The sequence below is a fragment of the Salvia hispanica genome, chromosome 5 (assembly GCF_029641045.1).
Source record: "Salvia hispanica isolate PSC_SH4W2 chromosome 5, Shi_PSC_v1, whole genome shotgun sequence".
NCBI classification, from domain to species: Eukaryota; Viridiplantae; Streptophyta; class Magnoliopsida; order Lamiales; family Lamiaceae; genus Salvia; species Salvia hispanica.
In genome coordinates this window covers 1,938,074-1,960,429 of record NC_142696.1, presented here as the reverse complement: position 1 = coordinate 1,960,429, position 22,356 = coordinate 1,938,074, and the positions used below count along the sequence as shown (strand labels likewise).

Genomic DNA, 22,356 nt, shown 5'->3' with positions numbered 1-22,356 from the left:
CATTATATCGTAATAATAAGTTTTGCCTCATAAAAAGTGAATATATACGAATTACAATTATGTAAATTGTGAATTACAAAGATTTGGTTAAATAACATAGAATATAAATAACGTGGATTTGGTTTGATAACATGAATATGAATTTGAAACATGGATTTAAATCCATTTAATTGGCTACTTCATTTTTTTTGTTTTTCTCTTATGCGTGTTTTCTAGTTTTATCGGCCAGAATCATATACTGCTCCAATTGTGAGACACAATTAAGCTATATATCAATTTTTTTTATTTTAAAACTTTTTGTTTTTTTTAGATTTTATTATATTAGTATATAATTATAGTAAATAGTAGTATAAAAAGTTTCTCTTGTGACAAAAGAGATCAACAAACTATTTTACTTCACCAATGGATCAACAAACTATTTTACTTCATCAAGATGAAGCTTATAGCTCGACTTAAGCTCAGGAGCTTCAGGAACCGTTAGATCATGATTAGTGTGTTAGATTGAATCTGAGCCGTCAGATTAGAAACTAGCCGTTAGCTTTGTTTTTCAATTAGTTGAGTTTGTTAGGCTTGTTAATTCTCATTCCGATTCAGTTGTGTAATTCTCTCTTGAGTTTGAGTTCAATTATAATTCCTCTCTTAGCTCAACTACTCTCCTCGATAATCTTGCCGTTTATTCTTGTTATTCGATTCACAAATCATCGTGTTAATTCACAATTGGCGCTGTCACTGCGGAAATTGAAGCTTTGAGGCTGGGATCGGTATTCTCTGTTGTTGATCTGCGGAATCGGAGATGGCTTCTAGATTTGAAGCTGAGAAATTCACGGGCAAGAAGACTTCGGTCTTTGGCGTGTAGAGATGAAGGCATTGCTGATTCAACAAGGGCTCTCATCGCCATTGGAAGTTGAGAGCAAGGACAAGCCGAAGGTCGATCTTGATGAAAAAGCAGCCGCGAAGAAGGCCGAAATTGAAGCGAAGGCGCACAGTGCTGTTGTTCTGAGTTTAGGCGATAAGGTGCTCCGAGAAGTGTCGAAGGAGACCACCGTGGCTAGTATACTTTCAAAGTTGGAGGATCTCTATATGACCAAATCCCTTGCCAATCGCCTATATGAAGCAACGACTTTATTCCTATCCTTTGTTGGAGGAGAAGAATGCTTTGGAGCAGCTGGAGGACTTCAACAAAGCTCCAAAGCGGTAGATGATCTGGAAAACATTGATGTTTCGATTGGAGATGAAGATAAGGCCATTCTGCTTCTCAACGCATTGCCTAAGTCCTATGATCAACTTCGTGATGCGATGATGTATGGGCGTGAGAAGACAATCACGCTATTGGAAGTGCAGTCTGCTTTGAGGGCTAAAGATTTGCACAAGAATGGTGCAAAGATCCAAGAAGCATCTAGAAATATAAGGGGAAGAGGTTTGTTAAAGTGGAGGCAAAGACTTCGAAGGCCTCCTCCTCTGATCAAAAGGAGACTCGCTCATGTCATTGGTGTAAAAAACCGGGACATTTAAAGAAAGATTGCTATGCTTGGAAGAAGAAGCAAGCAAGTGTTGGTGGAAAGTCTGTGAATACCACATATTGTGTTTAAGAAAATGAGGCTCCAGATGCACTCAATATCATGGAGGTGAAGGATGGATGTTCTTGGATTATGGACTCTGGATGCTCGTTTCATATCACATCCAATCTGAATTGGTTCGAGAGGATCCATGAAAGCACTGGTACTGTGGTTCTTGGAAACAATGTGGTCTGCCATGTTGAGGGAATTGGATCTATCAGATTGAGAATGCAAGATGGATCGGTCAAGGTGTTGCATGAAGTGAGATATATCCCAGAAGTCAAATGGAATTTGGTGTCTCTTGGTTTGCTTGAGAGAAAGGGTTGTACCTTCTCATCTGCAGATGGAAAAATGATAATAAAGAGGCAACAATGTGACGATGGTTGCTGAGAGGAGAGACAGCCTATACTACTTGACAACTTTTGTTCTTAAGCTCTCTGATGGAGAGGTGAATATTGTAAAGTCTGAGAGTGTGAGCCTCTGGCATAGAAGGCTTGGTCATCCTGCGGAGGGAAGTGTGAGGGAGCTGATCAAGAAAGGGATAATCTATTCTCCAGAAGACAACACCAGCACTTCATGTGATGAATGTATTCTTGGCAAGTCCAAGAAGCTGTCTTATCCACCAGGTAAACACACCTCCTTGGCTCCTCTAGAATATGCTCATAGTGATTTATGGGGGCCAGCATCTGTGAATTCTATTGTGGGTGGTAGATATTACATGAGTATTATAGATGATTTCTCAAGAAAGTGTTGGATATATATCCTGAAAGAGAAATCTGAGGCTTTTAAGTTTTTCACTCAATGGTGCACTGAGGTTGAAAGGGAAAAGGGCACCACTCTTAAGTGCCTTAGGACAGATAATGGTCTAGAATTCTTATCTAATTAATGCAAGCTGAAAGAGATCAAGAGGCATAGAACCGTGCCCTTGAACCCACAACAAAGTAGTGTTGCTGAAAGACCTAATAGAACTATATTAGAGAGAGTTAGGTGCATGATGTTAGCTTCTGGTGTGGAGAAGAAGTTTTGGGCTGAGGCAGCCTCTACTGCTGTGAAATTGCTGAATATGTGTCCCTCTTCTAGCATAAATGGTGAGACTCTTGACATGAAGTGGTATGGCAGATATGGAGAATACAGTCAGCTTAGGACTTTTGGCTGCAAAGCCTTTGCTCACTTAAAGCAAGGGAAGCTTGATGCAAGGGCAATGAGGTGTATCATGTTGGGGTACCAAACCGGGGTAAAAGGGTATAGACTCTGGTCAATAGAGCAAGGAGATGGAAAGATCTTTATCAGCCGAGATGTGTTCTCTGAGGATGAGATGCCTGTTATGCAGAGTTCAAGTGTATCAATTGATCAGAGGTCAAGCAATCAAGAACCTGAGGCTAGTGAATCTGAGGTGGAGTCTGGTGGTTCAGACGTTGATGCAGAAGGTGTTGGTACAGATAGGCCACCTCAAGAAGGCCCAAATGATCTGCAAGATTGGATACTAGCAAGAGATATAGCAAAACTAATTAAAAGGTGCCTGCAAAGTTTGCTGATTCTGAGATGTTGTTCTATGCTCTCTGTGTGGCCGAGGAGGTGGAGTATTCTGAGCCAGCCAGCTACAGAGAGGCTATGAATAGCAAGGAATGGGAGAGGTGGATGTAGGCTATGATAGAAGAAATAGAGTCTCTTATTAAAAATTGGACTTGGATTCTTGTAGAGAAACTAGATGGAAGAAAGGTCATCAGCTGCAAGTGGATATTCAAGAAAAAGATTGAGTCATCTGCAGATGACTTGATCAGATTCAAAGCAAGATTGGTGGCTAGAGGTTTCATATAAGAAGAGGGGATTGATTTTACAGAGGTGTTTTCCCCAGTTGTTAAACATACTTCTATTAGAATGTTGCTAGCATTAGTGGGAAAGAATGATTGAGAGTTAAAGCAGCTTGATGTTAATACTAATTTTCTACATGGAACTCTAGAAGAGACTATCTATATGTCTCAACCAGAGGGCTTTATCAAGCTGACTCAACCTTATTTTAACACGAGAAATACCCGCAAGTGTACGGGGCTATCGTAGCATAGACAAGTCAAGAGTATCGTATCCACAGAGACTAAGTGCCGGTTTGAGTACTACGAAGTAATTTAGAATACTATCTAGAAAATCCGGAGAGTTGGTTTTGAATTTGAGAAACAAATAAACATAAACAAGCTAAGAGCGCGTAACCAAGAAAAGTTCCAAATAAGAGAACACGGTAGAGCCTAGGATCCAACTACAACGAACACGATGCGAACAAATCAACAACTTCGATTACCTAATTAAAGTCTCTAGGATTACTAGGAAAGCCGCTAGTCTAGACTAAGCCCTCTCTCGAGTGCACTTAATCAGTTGATTAATCATTAATATTGAAGTCTCCTTCTAACACTCAACAACTAACTCCTTAAAACAAAAGGCTAAAGCCCTCACTCTAGAATTCCTTCTCTCGAATGCGAATTATCTAGGTGTTGTTCATTCTTTTATCAATCCTAATTAGGTATCTCTCGATTACTCAAAACTAGGTCAACAAACCCAAATGGTAGCTAAGCAAATGAGTTGAAAAGGTATAAGAACGAAACAAAGAAATCACAAGAGCAAAGGTAATCAAAAGTCATTGAATTAATCGAAAGCATCCATTGTAGTCTTCACCAAAACTCTACGAAAGATTTAGCTACTCATATTCAATACAAATCCATAAGAAGAATCCATAGAAAGAGAATTGAACATAGTAAACTAATAAAAGTACTCCCGAGGGTGAATGGGATGGCAAATCGTCTTCGTCTTCAAGCTTGTTGATGACTCGGACTCTTTGTCTCTTCAATCCGCTCTCAAAGGTGGAAAAACTGTTTTTGGGCGTGGGGAGAGTTAGGGTTCTAAATTGGGTTGGAACCCCTTTTATACTCGAGTGAAAATCAAGGCAACTTAACAAACACCCGGTCGGGTGATTTGTAGGTGAAAAAACACCCGACCGGGTCTTCTTCCCAAAGCCCGCTATTTTGCAAAACACCCGACCGGGTTTTCCGAGAGATGGAAAACACCCGGTCGGGTTTTCCTCCTGGAGTCCACAAGGGTCACTTCAAAACACCCGACCGGGTGTTCCGAGAGATGGAAAACACCCGGTCGGGTTTTCCTTCTGGAGAACTCCTCGAATTTCGGCTTCGGCTCGTTTCAACCTGTTTTCATCACAAAACTACGACAAACCCATCAACTCACCTAATTAGTGTATATAAGGTGAAAAACTTGTATTTAACATCTTAAATCATCTAAAACACTCTTTAATCACCCATCAAACAAGGCTAAAATATGAGTTTGTCAACTCCCCCAAACTTAAACACTTGTTTGTCCCTAAACAAGAAGAAGAAAATAAGAAGAAAAACTCATATAAGGATGTTGGAGTGTCATCATTGCCTCAGTAGAAATAAAGTTTTCAACAAGTATCAATGGCCTCGTATGCAAGTATAACGTTATAAAGTTTTGCTTCAAGCTACTATCATGTACTCAACCTTGCCAATTCACCCTCACAAGGAGAAAATGCAATGTGCATTTTAGAAATTTCACTCACTCTCAAGGTGTATAGGCTCATGATATAACTCTCAAATCATCAATTCATGCATAGTTTACCATATGCTTGCTCGAAATCTACACTCTCCTCTACTACGGTGTGATTAAAGATCTAAGGTCCGAAAGGTCTTTTCTATAGGTTGTAATGTAGGCTCTTTGGATAGGTGAGGTAATTTTTGGCTAAAGTGACTTTAATCCCCAAGACATGACCTATTCAACTTCACCAACTTTCTTCCCCAATCTTAGCTAGTACTAGGCTTTGCCTAGACTCTTCCCAACTACCAACATTCCACTTTTGTTCAATACCTCTTTTTCAACATTCAAGGCACACCTTTTTCACCAAATGTCAATTGCTCACCATTTTTCGCTTTCAACTCTTTTTTTTTTTTTTCTTTCTTTCTCTTTTCTTTTTCTTTTCTTTTTCTCTCTCTCTTTTTTTTTTCTCCATGCTTTGCATGGTATCATCACATTTTTTTCTTTTTCTTTTTCTTTTCTAACTCAACAAACTTTTTTTTTCATTTGCCAACCCTACTTCCACATTTCTCTTTGATTTTTCAAAAGTACCACATGACAATTCCAACACCTCGGTTTGTCAAAGAAAAGGTTTATAGGCTCAAAGTGGGCTAACAAGGATTATTAACATAGCGGGTGAAACTAGGATTTGGCTAATAAAGATGGCCTAACATCCTCCCTTATCTCTCTAGCCACTATGTAGACTCAAGGAGATCGCGAGCAAGTTCTAGAAACATATGACATGCTTGAGATAAAACACACATTTAGTGATAGTATAGGCTTAATTCTCACAAGGTCATTTTGGCAAAAGACAAGGCACCATGCGATTCACTTTAGGCAATTTGAAATGAAGATTACATGTTACTTAGCCATATCAACAAGATTTTCAAAAAATTTGGCACAAAATCATCATTGGCAACTCCTCCAACAAATCCTCACACTCGTTCAAACATCACTTTCTCTCACCCTACTATCATTCTACCCAAGGGAGATTATTAAACACACTAAGAAAACAAGAAAAACATTCCTAAAAAGAAACAAAAGCACAAAAACAATTGGAACAAAGAAACAAGGAAACACTCCCCAAAATCCACAATCAAGAATATCATGAGTTAAGATTACATGCCCACATATCATCATCAAATAGCATCAAAAGAATAGGGGTACAGACGGGGTATCATCAAATAGAGAGAGTCATCAAATAGAAGAGAGATAGAGATAGAAGAGGGAATCCACTAGACACCCCCCCAAACTTATTCCACGCAAAGCTAGGATAAGTTTGAAAGAGAGTGGATCTCCCATGGACCTTCACTGTGGAGGCGGAGGTGGATACTGCCAATGGCCGCGAAATTCATCGAACCGAGCATTGAGGTTGGCCCATTGGGCGGTGTTGAACTCGGTAAATTGATTCCAGTTCTCCTCCTGCCGGTTCCATCGCGCATCATTCTGAGCCTCGAACTGGTTCCACCTCGCCTCATACTGGTTCAGCCGTGCATCGTTCTGGGCCCACTGTTCCTCATGCCGAAGCTCCATACGCGCCAACCTCTCGTTGATCGAGTAGTAGTCCTCTTCTTCTCTCTCTTGGCGGCTTCTTGTCCTCTGAGTGCTTGTCCCGGCTCCTTCATCACCATATGGCGGCATCTCTTCATCGGGTTCCTCGTGAACCTCATCTTCCTCTTCTCTTGCCTGCCCTATCCTCAAGTGCTCGGGGACCTCGGAAGCCTCAGGAAACGCCGCATGTTCAAACTCTTCATACTCATCAGGATCAACCTCTTCAAATCTTCTGTTCGGGAATCGGGCTGCGATGGTTTGGTGGATTGGGGAATTCATTTTCCAATTTCTCCTCTCCACGGGCCCATTAATGTACGTGTTGATGGGGTCCGGAAGAGGGAAGTGATCCTTCAACCTCTGCAAGAAAAAGGCCTGGCCTCCATCTACTCCAAGATCATGTGATCTCCGGAGTGCTTCAATGTCCATAACCGTAGACCCGATATCCGGCTCAAATCCCCTTGTACTCACACCCAAGTGGCGCGCAATTGCGCCCACCACAGCACCGCAACATATAGTCCCCGTACTCCTCTTCGATGCTCTCTCTATGTTCTTCACCATATAGTGCACCATATTCATTGGCCTTTTGTGTACAAGGCACCATAGCAAAAATAGCTCATCTTTCTGTACACTCCCTGTTTCGGCACGTGCAAAGGGATGATTGTTGCAGGCCTTCTGAATCATCCGGAGAACTGGGTTCCGGATCATGGAGCTCTTGGCCCGGGCAGCCTTGAACCCGTCTGTCTCAAGAGTGATGTCGTTCCAGAATCTACTGTTCTTGAACTCCATCGGCATGTCATACTCATCCGTAGTGATCCCATAAATCTCCTTAAGCGCCTCCATAGACAGCTCGTATTCATTGTTCCTCAGCCGGAACCGTATGGCCACAATATTCCTTCCTCGCATCTGTACCACCAATGTGGTTAAGAACTCAAGAGTGAGTCGATGGTAGGACACGATCTCCCTTGTGAAGATTCCATTGAGTTCCCCCACGTTACATAGCTCGTCAAAGCATTGTAGTAGGCCCAAATTGTGTAGAAGTGCTCGGCAAGGTTGCCTTGCAACCTTGTAATCTTGTCGAGCCAGAACCTTCCATTTGGCCCGCTCTTCTGCGGTTCTTAGTGCTACCGAGCATGCTGATGCTGAAAGAACCATTGTACCTACAAATGCCAAGTATTAGATGGCAATGTAATCAAAACCTAGAAAAATCTATCCACCAAAGTAAAAGTACTCCCCCAAACTTAGCTCAAAGCTAATCATTCAACAAGTTATCATCATGGAGTACTTGTCACTAATCTCTATCATCAAACTAAGCATTTAAAACACAAAAGTAGGCATCACCTCATAATAATTGCTTACATATCAACAAGCTAAGCATATAACAAAAGAAACTAAGCACAAAATCACACTTTAAGCTCAAGAGATGCACAAATTCATTCTATTCTTGTTCTAACATGCAAAGCTCAAAAATTTTACTTCATCATATCACCAAAACCATCACCAATCCTAATGCTTGTAGCCAAATTCTCCCCTAAAACCAATCAATCACAATTGTCAACAATTCAAACCAATACCACTCACCACTACACCATCCACTCATTGTCTTATCCTTCTACCACCACAACTCTTCAACAACATGAAACAAATGCTCAACAATGTCCAACAAGGCAACATATCAACACATTCAACTTCATATTGTGCAAACAAGTTCTAAATTTTCACCCATTCTAGCAATTCTACAACAAATCCACTCTTAATCCTCAAAAACCCACAATTATGCACCAAAATCATCATAATCTTCCATAAATCACTCAATATTCAACAATGATACATGGGTAGAGAAGAATAGAGGGAGAAATCCGTACCTCTAGGGCTTAATTAGAAGTAGAACTTGAAAATTAGCTCTTGCCTTGTTCCCACAAATTCCACCAATTAAGTGGTTTAAAATGTGTAAAAGAGAGAGTGGAAGAGTTAATAGAGTGTAGAAGTGAGATTGGAAGGGAGAAATTGAGAGGAATTCACCAAAATTCGAAGTTTGGGGGAGCTAGGGTTCGCGTCCGGGTGCGTCGGGTGATTTCGCCGGGTCTTCTCTTTCTCCAGCTATATATACGCGATCAAAACACCCGACCGGGTGATTCGGAAATTCGAAAACACCCGGTCGGGTTTTTCTCCTGGAATTCGTAAGCACTTCAAAACACCCGACCGGGTTTTCCGAGATATGGAAAACACCCGGTCGGGTTTTCTTCCTGGACTCTCATTTGCTTCGGCAAAACACCCGACCGGGTTTTCCGAGAGATGGAAAACACCCGGTCGGGTTTTTCCACTGGAATTCGACCCTTTTTTCCATTTTTCACTCTTTTGTTCCTATTTTCCTGTTCCACACACTAAAACAAAGAAAAATCCTACAAGTGAGAGAAAAACACATTGACAATAAATAAAATTATACCTACTAGGGGTTGCCTCCCCCATAGCGCAATTGTTTAACGTCGTTTGCCCGACGGTCTTCAAGCTCTCACTTAATGGTCCAATCTCACTCGGATCACCTCATCCGGCCCCGTCCTAGCTTTTGCGGCCAAATAAAGCTTGTTTAGCCGCTTTTTCCACCAAATAGGCTTGCCAATTTCTCCAAGGTCAACTCCATGAGATTCACCAATTGCCAATTTTGGCATCTCCTTCTTTTGCTCCCCCAAATTTGTTTCATTCTCAAACTCAAAGAACCAATTAGGGACCAAGATCTCCTCCAAGGGCTTCTCAACTTCAACATTCTTAGACACTTGTATCACCTTGCACTCTTCAATTTCCAAAGGCACCTCTTCTACTCTCTTGGATTCTTCCATTTCATGGCGTTTCATCTTGTCTAACATAGAGAGGATAGCCGTCTTGTTTCCATGCCTAAGGGTGAGTTCTCCCTTGGTGACATCAATTAAAGCTTTCCCGGTTGCAAGGAATGGTATTCCAAGAATGAGAGGAACATTAGGGTCCTCCTTCATGTCCAAGACTACAAAGTCCACGGGGAAGATAAAATCATTCACCCTTACTAAGACATTTTCAAGAATTCCATTGGGGAACTTGACGGACTTATCCGCCATTTGAAGGGTGATGGTAGTCGGCTTCAAAACACCAAACTTTAACTTCCGGAAGAAGCTTAAGGGCATAAGATTTATGCTTGCCCCCAAATCACACAAGGCCTTGGTTTGCCTATCATTCCCGATCACACAAGAGATGTTGAAGCTTCCCGGATCTTTCATCTTTGCCGGCATCTTTTGTTGGATGATTGCACTACAATTCTCGGTCAAGCTCACGGTTTCATAATCAACCAACTTCTTCTTCTTTGACATAATCTCCTTCAAGAATTTGAGATAGCCGGGCATTTGTTGAAGTGCCTCAATGAGAGGTATATTGAGGTGCACCCTCTTGAAGATCTCAAGGAACTTTGCAAACCTCTCATCTACTTTCTTCTTTTGCACCACTTGAGGAAAAGGAATTTTGACTTCCATGGGCTTGGGAGGTATAGTTGTCTCGGGTTGATCCTCATATGGCATATTAGGTGACTCCACCTCTATTTCTTCTTCTTCGGGTACTTCCTTAGTTTTCACTTCGGGCATAGGAGGGCTCTCATAACTTGTCCCACTCCTCAAGTAGATTGCTTTGCAATCTTTCGGATTTGCAATTGTAGTGCTTGGAAATTGCCCCGGTTGATGTATTTGTCCAACGGCTTGAGCAATTTGACTCACTTGGTGCTCTAAAGCCCCCAATCTTGTGGTGACCTCCACTACCGCCGTCTCAACTTTATCAATCCTCTTTGTAGAGTGTTCCATAATCCCATCGGTTTTTTCCATTATAGCTTTTAGAAGCTCATTGGTAACATCACTTGAAGATTTTGAAGTACTAGGCGCATTAGTGACCCCACTTGATGCTCCAAATCCGGGAGATGGAGATGGTTGAATAGCATTACTCGGATTCCCATATGAAAGGTTTGGATGCGCATTAAAGGGTGGCCGGTAGCCTAGATAATTACCTCCCCCATTGTTAGGGCGATAATTGTTGAAATTCCTTGGATTACCCCCTTGATTTCCTCCTTGATGTATATAATTGACATCTTCCATGGGCGGTTGAGGCTCTCCAATGGGTGTCACCCCCAAACTTATGCTATCCACCTTTTGATTGAGCATCATCATTTGTTGGTTGAGGAGATTGAATGCATCCGAATCAACAACCGAAGCTACCGGCATAGAGCCATCTCGACCCGAGCTCCAACTCTTGCTAGTGTATGCAAGCCTTTGAAGCATCTTCTTGCACTCATCAACCCCTTTGTCTAAGAATGATCCCCCCGAACCAAAGTCTAGTTGACTTTTGATAAACTCCGAGCATCCATTATAGAAAAGGCTCACTTGATGGCCCGGAGACAACCCATGGTTAGGACACTTCTTCAACAAAGCATCGAATCTCTCCCATGCTTCGAACATAGACTCTTGGCTCTTCATTTTAAAGTGAGAGATCTCCGCTTGTAGGTTGAGAGTAGAGCTAAGAGGGAAGAACCTCTCCAAGAACTTTTTGGCTAAGTCGTCCCAACTTATAACCGAGCCCGGCTCAAGGTTATCAAACCAATCTCTAGCACATCCCGTCAATGAGAATGGGAATAGCCTAAGCTTGATTGTATCTTCGGGAACCCCATTAAGCTTGGTTGTGTTGGCAATCTCCAAGAATTTGGCTAAGTGCATATTAGGATCCTCCGTGGGCCTGCCCGAGAAAACTCGTTGCTCCACAAATTGGATCAATGCCGTCTTCAACTCAAAATTGTTGGCATTCACTCTTGGGTCAATGGGTGGCATTGGGATATTGACGTTCCCAAATGCATTTCTAACCGGTGCCCCTCTTCTCCTTTCCTCCTCTCTTTCCCTTCTCATCTCCTCCATTTGTTGTTGTAATTGAAGGATGATTTGATCTTGATTAAGGGGAGGTGGAGGTGGAGGTGGTACCTCCCCGTTGTTCCAATTTGGATTTTCCATTGGCTCAACTAAGTGTTGAGCTCGTGCTCTCCTCCTTCGTCCTCCTCTTCTTCTATTGGCGGCTTCTATCTCTAAATTGATCGGCTCAAGGGGTAGATGCCTTGAGCGCGTGAGCATAAAAACCTACACAACACAAGAGAGAAAACAAAGGAAAATTAGAGCCAAACTAGAAAACTAAACTAAATAAAGCAAGTAAATATCTAAACTAGTATTCTCAATTTTATCACAATATCAAACACAAAAGCAAATTAGTCCCCGGCAACGGCGCCAAAAACTTGACTCAACCTTATTTTAACACGAGAAATACCCGCAAGTGTACGGGGCTATCGTAGCATAGACAAGTCAAGAGTATCGTATCCATAGAGACTAAGTGCCGGTTTGAGTACTACGAAGTAATTTAGAATACTATCTAGAAAATCCGGAGAGTTGGTTTTGAATTTGAGAAACAAATAAACATAAACAAGCTAAGAGCGCGTAACCAAGAAAAGTTCCAAATAAGAGAACACGGTAGAGCCTTGGATCCAACTACAACGAACACGATGCGAACAAATCAACAACTTCGATTACCCAATTAAAGTCTCTAGGATTACTAGGAAAGCCGCTAGTCTAGACTAAGCCCTCTCTCGAGTGCACTTAATCAGTTGATTAATCATTAATATTGAAGTCTCCTTCTAACACTCAACAACTAACTCCTTAAAACAAAAGGCTAAAGCCCTCACTCTAGAATTCCTTCTCTCGAATGCGAATTATCTAGGTGTTGTTCATTCTTTTATCAATCCTAATTAGGTATCTCTCGATTACTCAAATCTAGGTCAACAAACCCAAATGGTAGCTAAGCAAATGAGTTGAAAAGGTATAAGAACGAAACAAAGAAATCACAAGAGCAAAGGTAATCAAAAGTCATTGAATTAATCGAAAGCATCCATTGTAGTCTTCACCAAAACTCTACGAAAGATTTAGCTACTCATATTCAATACAAATCCATAAGAAGAATCCATAGAAAGAGAATTGAACATAGTAAACTAATAAAAGTACTCCCGAGGGTGAATGGGATGGCAAATCGTCTTCGTCTTCAAGCTTGTTGATGACTCGGACTCTTTGTCTCTTCAATCCGCTCTCAAAGGTGGAAAAACTGTTTTTGGGCGTGGGGAGAGTTAGGGTTCTAAATTGGGTTGGAACCCCTTTTATACTCGAGTGAAAATCAAGGCAACTTAACAAACACCCGGTCGGGTGATTTGTAGGTGAAAAAACACCCGACCGGGTCTTCTTCCCAAAGCCCGCTATTTTGCAAAACACCCGACCGGGTTTTCCGAGAGATGGAAAACACCCGGTCGGGTTTTCCTCCTGGAGTCCACAAGGGTCACTTCAAAACACCCGACCGGGTGTTCCGAGAGATGGAAAACACCCGGTCGGGTTTTCCTTCTGGAGAACTCCTCGAATTTCGGCTTCGGCTCGTTTCAACCTGTTTTCATCACAAAACTACGACAAACCCATCAACTCACCTAATTAGTGTATATAAGGTGAAAAACTTGTATTTAACATCTTAAATCATCTAAAACACTCTTTAATCACCCATCAAACAAGGCTAAAATATGAGTTTGTCACAAGCCTGGAGATGAGGGGAAGGTGTGTTTGCTCAAAAAGAGCATCTATGGCCTTAAGCAGGCCAGTAGGCAATGGCACAAGACTTTTGATGCACATGTGCTTAAAAATGGCTCTGTAAGATCCAAATATGATGGATGTGTTTACATCAAGAAGAAGGAGTTCATGTGGCTTATCTTCTACTTTATGTTGATGATATGTTAGTGGCTAGAAAGAATATGATAGATGTGCAAGAGGTGAAGGATGATCTGAGGTCTGCATTAGAAATGAAGGATCTTGGTGCAGCTAAAAGAATATTGGGCATGAATATTATGAGGAACAGAATGGATAGGCAACTTTGGCTGACTCAATCTGACTATATCTCCAGAATGCTGAAAAGGTTTAAGGTGGAGAACATCAGAGAGGTTTCAACTCCATTTGCTATCCACTTCAAGCTATCCGCTGATCAAAGACCACAAAAGGAAGCTAAGGCTCAAGAAATGAAAAGGATTCCATATGCTAACAGTGTTGGAAGCATAATGTATGTTATGGTAAGCACACGGCCAAATATCTCACAGGCTATGAGTGTGACTTCAAGATATATGTCAGATCATGGCAAGAAACATTGGGCAGCTTTGAAGTGGCTGCTAAGATACTTGAAAGGTGCAAATGATTATGGGATTTTGTTCAGTGGTGCTGGCAATCATGAAGGGGATGTATTGATGGGCTTTTGTGACTCAGACTTTGCTGGTAGCATTGATACAAGGTCTCAAACAGGCTACATATTCACCATATATGACTCTGCAGTAAGTTGGAAGTCGAACTTGCAGAGTGTGGTGGCTTTATCTACCACAGAGGCTGAGTTTATAGCTCTTACTTCAGCTGTAAAAGAGAGCTTTTGGCTCAAGGGTATGCTGGGAGACTTTGGTGTGAGGCAGGAGGCAGTAAGCATTGGGTGTGATAATTAGAGTGCATTGAGTCTTGCAAAGCATCAAGTCTACCATGAAAAGAGCAAGCACATAGATGTGCTGCATTTTATTAGAGAAGAGATTGAAAAGGGAAAGATGGAGGTGTTCAAGGTGCATACTTCGAAGAACCCAGTGGATATGCTGACCAAACCTTTGCCGAAGGAGAAGTTTCATTTGTGCATGAGTTTGGTGAACTTGTGCAGGTTCAAAGGCGATGGTGGTTGAGCAATCAAGGTGGAGTTTGTTAGCTTATGATAGCTCAATCACCAATGGATCAACAAACTATTTTACTTCATCAAGATGAAACTGAGAGCTCGACTTAAGCTCAGGAGCTTCATGAACCGTTAGATCATGATTAGTGTGTTAGATTGAATCTGAGCCGTCAGATTAGAAACTAGCCGTTAGCTTTGTTTTCAATTAGTTGAGTTTGTTAGGCTTGTTAATTCTCATTCCGATTCAGTTGTGTAATTCTCTCTTGAGTTTGAGTTCAATAATAATTCCTCTCTTAGCTCAACTACTCTCCTCAATAATCTTGCCATTTATTCTTGTTATTTGATTCGCAAATCATCGTGTAAATTCACACCGTCAACAATTTTCGAATCTTCTATGGAGTTGGTGTATGTCATATTTATAGTTTGGAAAAAATGATATTTTGACATAATATTTCTATACTATATTACTTTATTTTTTAAAATATATCTCTTTGTTCCATTTAAGATGTTCACATTCTTAATAGATTAAGTGAGTCAAGAAAAAAAAAATTGAGTATTAAGGAAAGCGAGGAGAGTATACTCCGTATTGTAGACAAAATAAGTATTAAAATTAAGTAAAAATAATCTGAAATGCACTAAGGTCGCATTTTTAGGCGGAAAATGCGGCCATCAGTGTAGGATACGACTGATATCGGGGCCGCTAGAAAATTTCCTCACGTGCAAAGGCTGCAACCACATTTCGCGAGCTTATTAATGTACAATTATGTATGTTTATCACTGGCCTAATGCAAGATACTCCACTTTCTAGTTACTTTTAGAGTCCAAGAAATATGGAAAGCCCACTAATAATATTTGTGAATAAGAGGTGAATAGGCCCCCCTCCCAAAAAATAACGAGAGATATGGAAAAAGCAGGTCCGATTACGCCTATTCCTAATCCTAAATGGAATGGAACGGCGTAGGGATCCATATGTAAACATAGTATCTATTTAGATACGCTCGAATGACTCCTTGAGAATGTATATAACCCTATTCCGGCCTGGTCCGGTATGGAATGAACTTATAATCATGGAATCGACTCGATCATCAGATTATAAGTTCATAACCCTAGTCCATTCCCGTTTTGGTCGGAATAGATCTACTCATTTTTTTGAATTTTAGCCCAAACATCATTAAAAATCGATAAAAAAAAAATAAAATAAATTCTGTTCTAGAAACCTGGAATTAATTTGTTTACCATGAAAACCTTTATAGGTCGTGCAGGAAGTAAATACTCATATTTCCGACAGATATTAATTTGGTTTATTTTTACTATCACCAAGATTTTTTCTAATCTTTAGGTCGAACTGACTTTTTTATTTTTATTTTTTCTAAGCTGACTTTATATGAAGGTTTAAATAAAACGAGTTAGGTCCAATAAACTAAAAGACTAATTATATTTATATGAAGGTTTAAATAAAACGAGTTAGGTCCAATAAACTAAAAGACTACTTAAATAAGTCAACCACTTTGATTAAACCAAGTCAATATCCCTTATAAATATATAGAGGGATGATTTAGAGACATAATGTCTCCAAGACATAATACCCTTATGTCACTTTGCCATAAACCAAATTATTATATGAACTAATATACCCTTATTTTAAATTATAAAAGGAAAGACAATTCATTTATTATATCATTTATCTAAATGATCAATCAAATTCATATCGAAAGTCAACTCACCAAGTTACACTCTTTTATCAAAATATACTCAATAATCTAAATATACTCAATCAAAACTAACGAGACTAAATTGCATAAATCTCAAATATATTAATTTGTCACTCCATAAATCATAAAAATGACTTACATGCATATGCATACTTAATTTATTAGTATTATCATCCAACGAAAGAGTAATATATAATCATTCGAATTAAATTATTTTATTAGTATTAAATAATTACTAAAATTCTAAATCATAAAAATGACTACATGTATATACACTTAATTTTTAATTGTTATCATCCAACGAAATAGTAATAATTATTCGCATCAAATTATTTTCTTAGTGGTATTAAATAATTATTAAAATTCTAAGCCGTAAAAATGACTACATAAACATACATACTTAATTCTTAGTCTTATTATCCAACGGTATAGTAATAGTCATTCGCATCAAATAATATTATTATTATTAAATAATTATTTATATTGTAAGTCTTAAAAATGACGACATGCACATACATACTTAAATTCTTCGTGTTATCGTCCAACGGAATAGTTATAGTCATTCGCATCAAATTATTTTATTAGTACTCTATTAAATAATTATTTGTTTAAGAAAGTATTAAATAATTATTAAAATTCTAAGTTATAAAAATGACTACTATGTGCATACACTTCATTTTTAATTGTTATCATCTAACGAAATAATAATAGTCATTCGCATCAAATTATTTTATTAGTTGTATTATAAAATAACTTTAAAATTCTTAGTCATAAAAATGACTACATGCATATACATACTTAATTTCTTAGTGTTATCGTCCAACGAAATAGTAATAGTCATTCACATCTAATTATTTTATTAGTACTTATTAAAATTATAAGTCATAAAAATGACTACATGCATATACATATTTAATTTCTTAGTGTTATTGCCCAACTTAATAGTAATAATCATTCGCATCTAATTATTTTATTAGTAATAAATAATTATTAAAATTCCAAGTCATAAAAACGAGTACATGTGTATATATACTTAATTTCTAATTGTTATCATCTAACGAAATAGTAATAATTATTCGCATCAAATTATTTTATTTGTAGTATTAAATAATTATTAAAATCTAAGTCATAAAAATGACTAAATGCACATACATACTTAATCTCTTAGTGTTAACATCCAAAGGAATAGTTATAGTTATTCGCATCTAATTATTTTATTAGTAATAAATAATTATTAAAATTCCAAGTCATAAAAACGAGTACATGTGTATATATACTTAATTTCTAATTGTTATCATCTAACGAAATAGTAATAATTATTCGCATCAAATTATTTTATTTGTAGTATTAAATAATTATTAAAATCTAAGTCATAAAAATGACTAAATGCACATACATACTTAATCTCTTAGTGTTAACATCCAAAGGAATAGTTATAGTTATTCGCATCAAATTATTTTATTAGTATTAAATAATTATTAAAATTCTTAGTCATAAAAATGAATACATGCATTCATATACTTATTTTCTTGTTATCGTCAAACGAAATAGTATAGTCATTCACATCAATTTTTTTATTTATTAAATAATATTTAAAATTCTAAATTGTAAAATACTAGTAGTATACCTATGTTATATATTGTACTTATTATCATCTAATGAAAGGATAATAGTCATTGGCATCAAATTGTTTTATTGGTAAATATAAATTCCAGATTCAATAATGTTTTGTAAAAATAAAATTAAGATTGAGTATTAAATCTATTAAATACCTATAAGTTTAGAAGTTTAAAAATATTGTATAAAGTATTATTTAGATAAAGGTTAATTTATTATATTAAATTAAATTTAAATAAACTAATATTAGGTGAAGTTAGAAAGAATAATTCAAAAGCATATGTATGTAATGAATTTAAATAAACAAATACTTACGTAATAAGCTGATTTGGAAATTTATGAGAGATTGGAGAGAAGATTTGAGTATATATTTACTTAAATTAAGCCATCCATAAATATACACAATTTTCCTAAGTGAGTAATTTTTAAATATAAATAAATGTTTCATATGCATAAGGGTAGTATAGTATATGTACAAAACATAAATTTAAATAAAAATTTTAAATAATTTAAAATGACTATTTTAACCCTATTATAGCATTGTGGCTTGGAGACATTATGTCTCTAAAACATTTTCCAAATAGATAATCAGATCTCTATTATTGAATTTCGTATGGATTCCTCTTTAAAACGAATTTATTGCCATTTCAATTGAAATCTAACATTAGTTACAACCAAATTAGAGACAAATACTTCTAAAACATAATAAATTTCTCATTATAGGAGTAATTTATAGTACTGACTTCTATTTTTATTTTTATAAATAAGTTATATAAGTAGTAGATAATGAAATACATGAGCAATATTTAAGTTGTGATGAAGACACAAAGTTAAAAAAAACGAGTAATATCTATCAATTGCTAGCTAAGGAAGAACATGGACTATTTGAACCCACCAAGGCAGCTATTGTTCTGGTAATCTCATGTTTTCAACATCCCAATTTTAATACTACTATGCTTCCGAAATTTATTTATTTTTTAATTGTAATGGACCTTCAGATATTAAATTATTAGTACTTTATATGGTATACTATAGTTGGTTGAATCATAATTCTTCTCATTTTATTCATCTTGATTTATCTAGTTTATTCCTTTTTTTTAAATTCTTTTTCCATTTAATTCACTAATCATCATCTTCTTAAACCACCCTTAAAATACATTAACTAAATTGGGAGGGAGAGAGTGTATTTGCCCAACAGGAATTACTTCGGAAAATAAAAATTCAGGAATCTGAGTTATGTGGGGATTCTAAATGGGCTTGAATCAGTGAAAAGCCCACAAAAAGGGTTATTATATTTCTAGTTGAAGTAGCATATTAATAAGATCGAGGCCCATTTTTACTAACAAAACTATTAAATACTCCAAAGTTGTGATTCATTTTGCCATTTTAGCTAGTTCTAATTTAATGTTTATTCTACATTTAGGTATTATGCAATATTTAACATTACTTTTGATTTATTGATGTTGCAATTTTTGTATTAAATGACAATTCCTACATAGGCCAAGTTTACTTTATTAACTAGGACTTCCCACAAAAACTTCCTGCCACGTCATCATTAGACTTTCCATTTTACTGCCACATCACTATGACTTTCCATGCACTAGGACTTCCCGCAATAAAATTAAAATTCACAATTATTCTATTTACGGAATTAAAATTTCAATGAGCCCTATTTATAGAATTTTTTTTTTTAAATATTAAAACTCGGACGTCTGACCGGGATGTCTGACCCTCGCCACAGTGGCGGACGTCCGCCTGTCCATGGGTCGGACGTCCGAGCCCCTCCGACGGGCATATGGGACGGGCGTGTCCGCCCTTCGTCTTCACTACGGCGGACGTCCGGTCGGACGTCCGCGACGTCCGCCATTGGAGATGCTCTTAACATTTCTTAAAACCCGTGCCATCAAGAAATGAGACTTCTAATGACGGACGGAGGGAATATTAATTTTAAATGAAATGTGAGTGGAATGAGTTAGTGGAAGGTTATACCCTATTACCATTTATAATAAAAATGATCTGAGACTACTATTCATAGACGGATTAAAATGAAAAAATGGAACTCGTTGACATAGTACGTTAACTTGTGACTCAAATTTAAATAATATACGTCACCATATCATATACGATTTGGGTCGCAATCATAGTACTATTAAATTGTGGACTTCAAAAAATAATTGAGCTTTCGACTTACGAGTCAACGGGCATGGTCCTTTATGAAATAATTAAAATAAACAATTAAAACATCCTTGTAGTGAAATTGCATTAATCATATTGCATCACTTAAAAATTGTTTTTATATTAATTGCAGTTATGCGTATATGTTTTCCCAGCTACTTGTCACCCACTAGAAAGTGGAGTAAATAAGCATGTATTTTTAGATGATTCAAGAAAAAACGTGTTAGTTATCTCTGTAAATGAGTAATACCGAACCTGCTCTCTCTACCCTCAAATAAATAAATAATAATAATAATAATAATAATAATAATAATAATAATAATAATAATAATAATAATACTTAATTATCTGCTATACCAATATATGTATCGACAGAGTTAACAGATTTACTTATTTATTTTTTATAAGTATTTCATTGATCCCAACTAAGTTTAGTCAAAATTTTGGACATGAAAATTAAAAATTGTGTTGAAAAATACTTCCTCCGTTCTCTGATTAATTATCACTCTTTGGCCGGACACGAATTTTAAGAAATGTAAAGAAAAGTTGGTTAAAAAAGTTAGTGGAATGTGAGACCCACTTTTTATATTGATTTTATAATAAAATGTGAGTGAAGTGAATTAGTGGAATGTAGGACCTACCTATCATTTATAGTAAAAATGTAGTGTGACAATTATAGAGGTACTGATCGAAATGGAAAAAAGTGACAATTAATCGGGGACGGAGTGAGTATAAAAACATTTTAATGAAAAGAAATAAGAGATGCCAAATATAAAAAATGAACAATTTTAATGAGATGAATTAAAAAAAGATAAGATGGTCATTTGAATGAAGTAGCGCCTATATTGACATTTTAAATAAGAATGTAACTTGAAAAGGTTTAATAATTTTCTAATATGAGTTGTGACGATTGAATTAACTATCTCAGAACCCTTGGCTTTGCATTAGTTATACTCTACAACAAATTGCCAATTGATAAAACAACCAATATTGTTTGGATTCAAGTATTTTAGAGCATCTCCAATGACGGCTAGTGGACCGGCTAGCCGCTCCAAGCGCGCTGGCCGGTCCGCTAGCCGACCATTGGGACCGGCGAGCAAATCGGCTAGCCTACGCCGATCCGCTGGCCGCCATTGTAGCGTCTCGATCGGTTAGCGGCCGGCTAGCCCATTTTTTAATGTTCGAAACTCTATATATACGCAATTTTAACGTCATTTTCATTCGCACCACTTGTGTTAACGAGTTTCTCTCTATCTTAATTTCTATACAAGAGCAATATAGCGAAATGAACAGTGGTGGTAGTGATGGGGATGCTGAGGAGTTCAAACGGCGATTGAACGAAGAGTTGGATGCGTATACGTCCTGCGAGTTAATTCGGCTGATACAAAGGGCCTTGCAGCCGCAACAGCAGACGGTACCTCGACCCACCACCGCTGAGCTGTGGTTGATTGGGATCACGTCGCTGCACATCAGCAGCTATATGAAGACTACTTCGCTCCGGAGCCGCGGTTTGGGACCAACTTTTTCAGGCGACGTTTTAGGATGAGTAGACCACTATTTATGCGTATCGTTGAAGCTTTAGAGCGTCGATATAGGTGGTTCCGGTTCAGGTACGATGCGGCTGGCACACACCTATACAAAAGTGCACTGCGTCAATCAGGCAGTTGGCCTACGGAGGCGCGGCAGACATGAGGGACGAGTACCTCCATATCGATGAGACGATTGCCCTGGATTGTCTGAAGTATTTCTGTCAGGGCGTCATTGAAATATTCCGTGATCAGTATCTTCGAAGCCCTACCCCCGAAGACTGCCAGGATCTGATGCAGATGCACGGGGAGAAGCATGAGTTACTGGGGATGTTGGGCAGCATAGACTGTATGCGTTTTAGAGGGGCATTTAGTATATTTTGTTAATATAATTGTAAATTTATATGTAAAAATGCAATAATGTTGAAGGCATGAGGGGGGTATTTGACCCTGCTCCATACATGCTGGCTCCACCCTTGGTTCCTGCCTCGATTTGGGCCGGGATCATAGGGCTCGATTGATTAGGCTTTGGCGATTGTGTAAAAGGCTGAATTCGTGCCAGATTGTACTAAAATTTTGGAGTTCATTTTCTTCTTTGTTATTTTTTTAAAGAAGTGTGTTTTTATATTTTTTGTATTCACCCCGCTTGTTTTTTTTATTACTTTTAATCGAAATTGGTTTCTTGAGGCTTTTAAATTTCTCCTGACAAAAGAAAGCATAAATAATCAAAAGTGATTTTACTGTGTACATTCTAAAATAGATGTTATATTTTTAGAGATGAAACAAGATTTTATAAGATATTATTTTTATATATTGATAGAAAGAAAAATATATTTTTGTATGATAATAATATGAGAGATTTTT

At 37.8% G+C, this 22,356-nt stretch overlaps 2 protein-coding genes and 1 non-coding gene across 3 annotated transcripts; 1 reads left to right on the top strand and 2 right to left on the bottom strand.

Moving 5' to 3' along the window:
• Positions 1-6,452: 6,452 nt before the first annotated feature.
• LOC148924171 (uncharacterized) lies at positions 6,453-7,715 on the bottom strand. The gene has a single exon (XM_089058297.1). The coding sequence runs from the start codon at positions 7,596-7,598 to the stop codon at positions 6,453-6,455; it is 1,146 nt and encodes a 381-aa protein (XP_088914423.1). The 5' UTR covers positions 7,599-7,715.
• Positions 7,716-9,208: 1,493 nt separating this feature from the next.
• Positions 9,209-11,701, bottom strand: LOC148924169 (uncharacterized). The gene has a single exon (XM_089058632.1). It carries the CDS (start codon positions 11,699-11,701, stop codon positions 9,209-9,211), a length of 2,493 nt encoding a protein of 830 aa, XP_088914758.1.
• Positions 11,100-11,206, top strand: LOC148924170 (small nucleolar RNA R71). The gene has a single exon (XR_016131901.1). It is a non-coding gene; the product is annotated as a small nucleolar RNA R71 (small nucleolar RNA).
• Positions 11,702-22,356: the final 10,655 nt, after the last annotated feature.

Bases quoted from the DNA above. Each gene is read 5' to 3' on its own strand.
- LOC148924171 (XM_089058297.1), bottom strand. From the start codon at position 7,598: ATGCGAGGAAGGAATATTGTGGCCATACGGTTCCGGCTGAGGAACAAT.
- LOC148924169 (XM_089058632.1), bottom strand. From the start codon at position 11,701: ATGGAAAATCCAAATTGGAACAACGGGGAGGTACCACCTCCACCTCCA.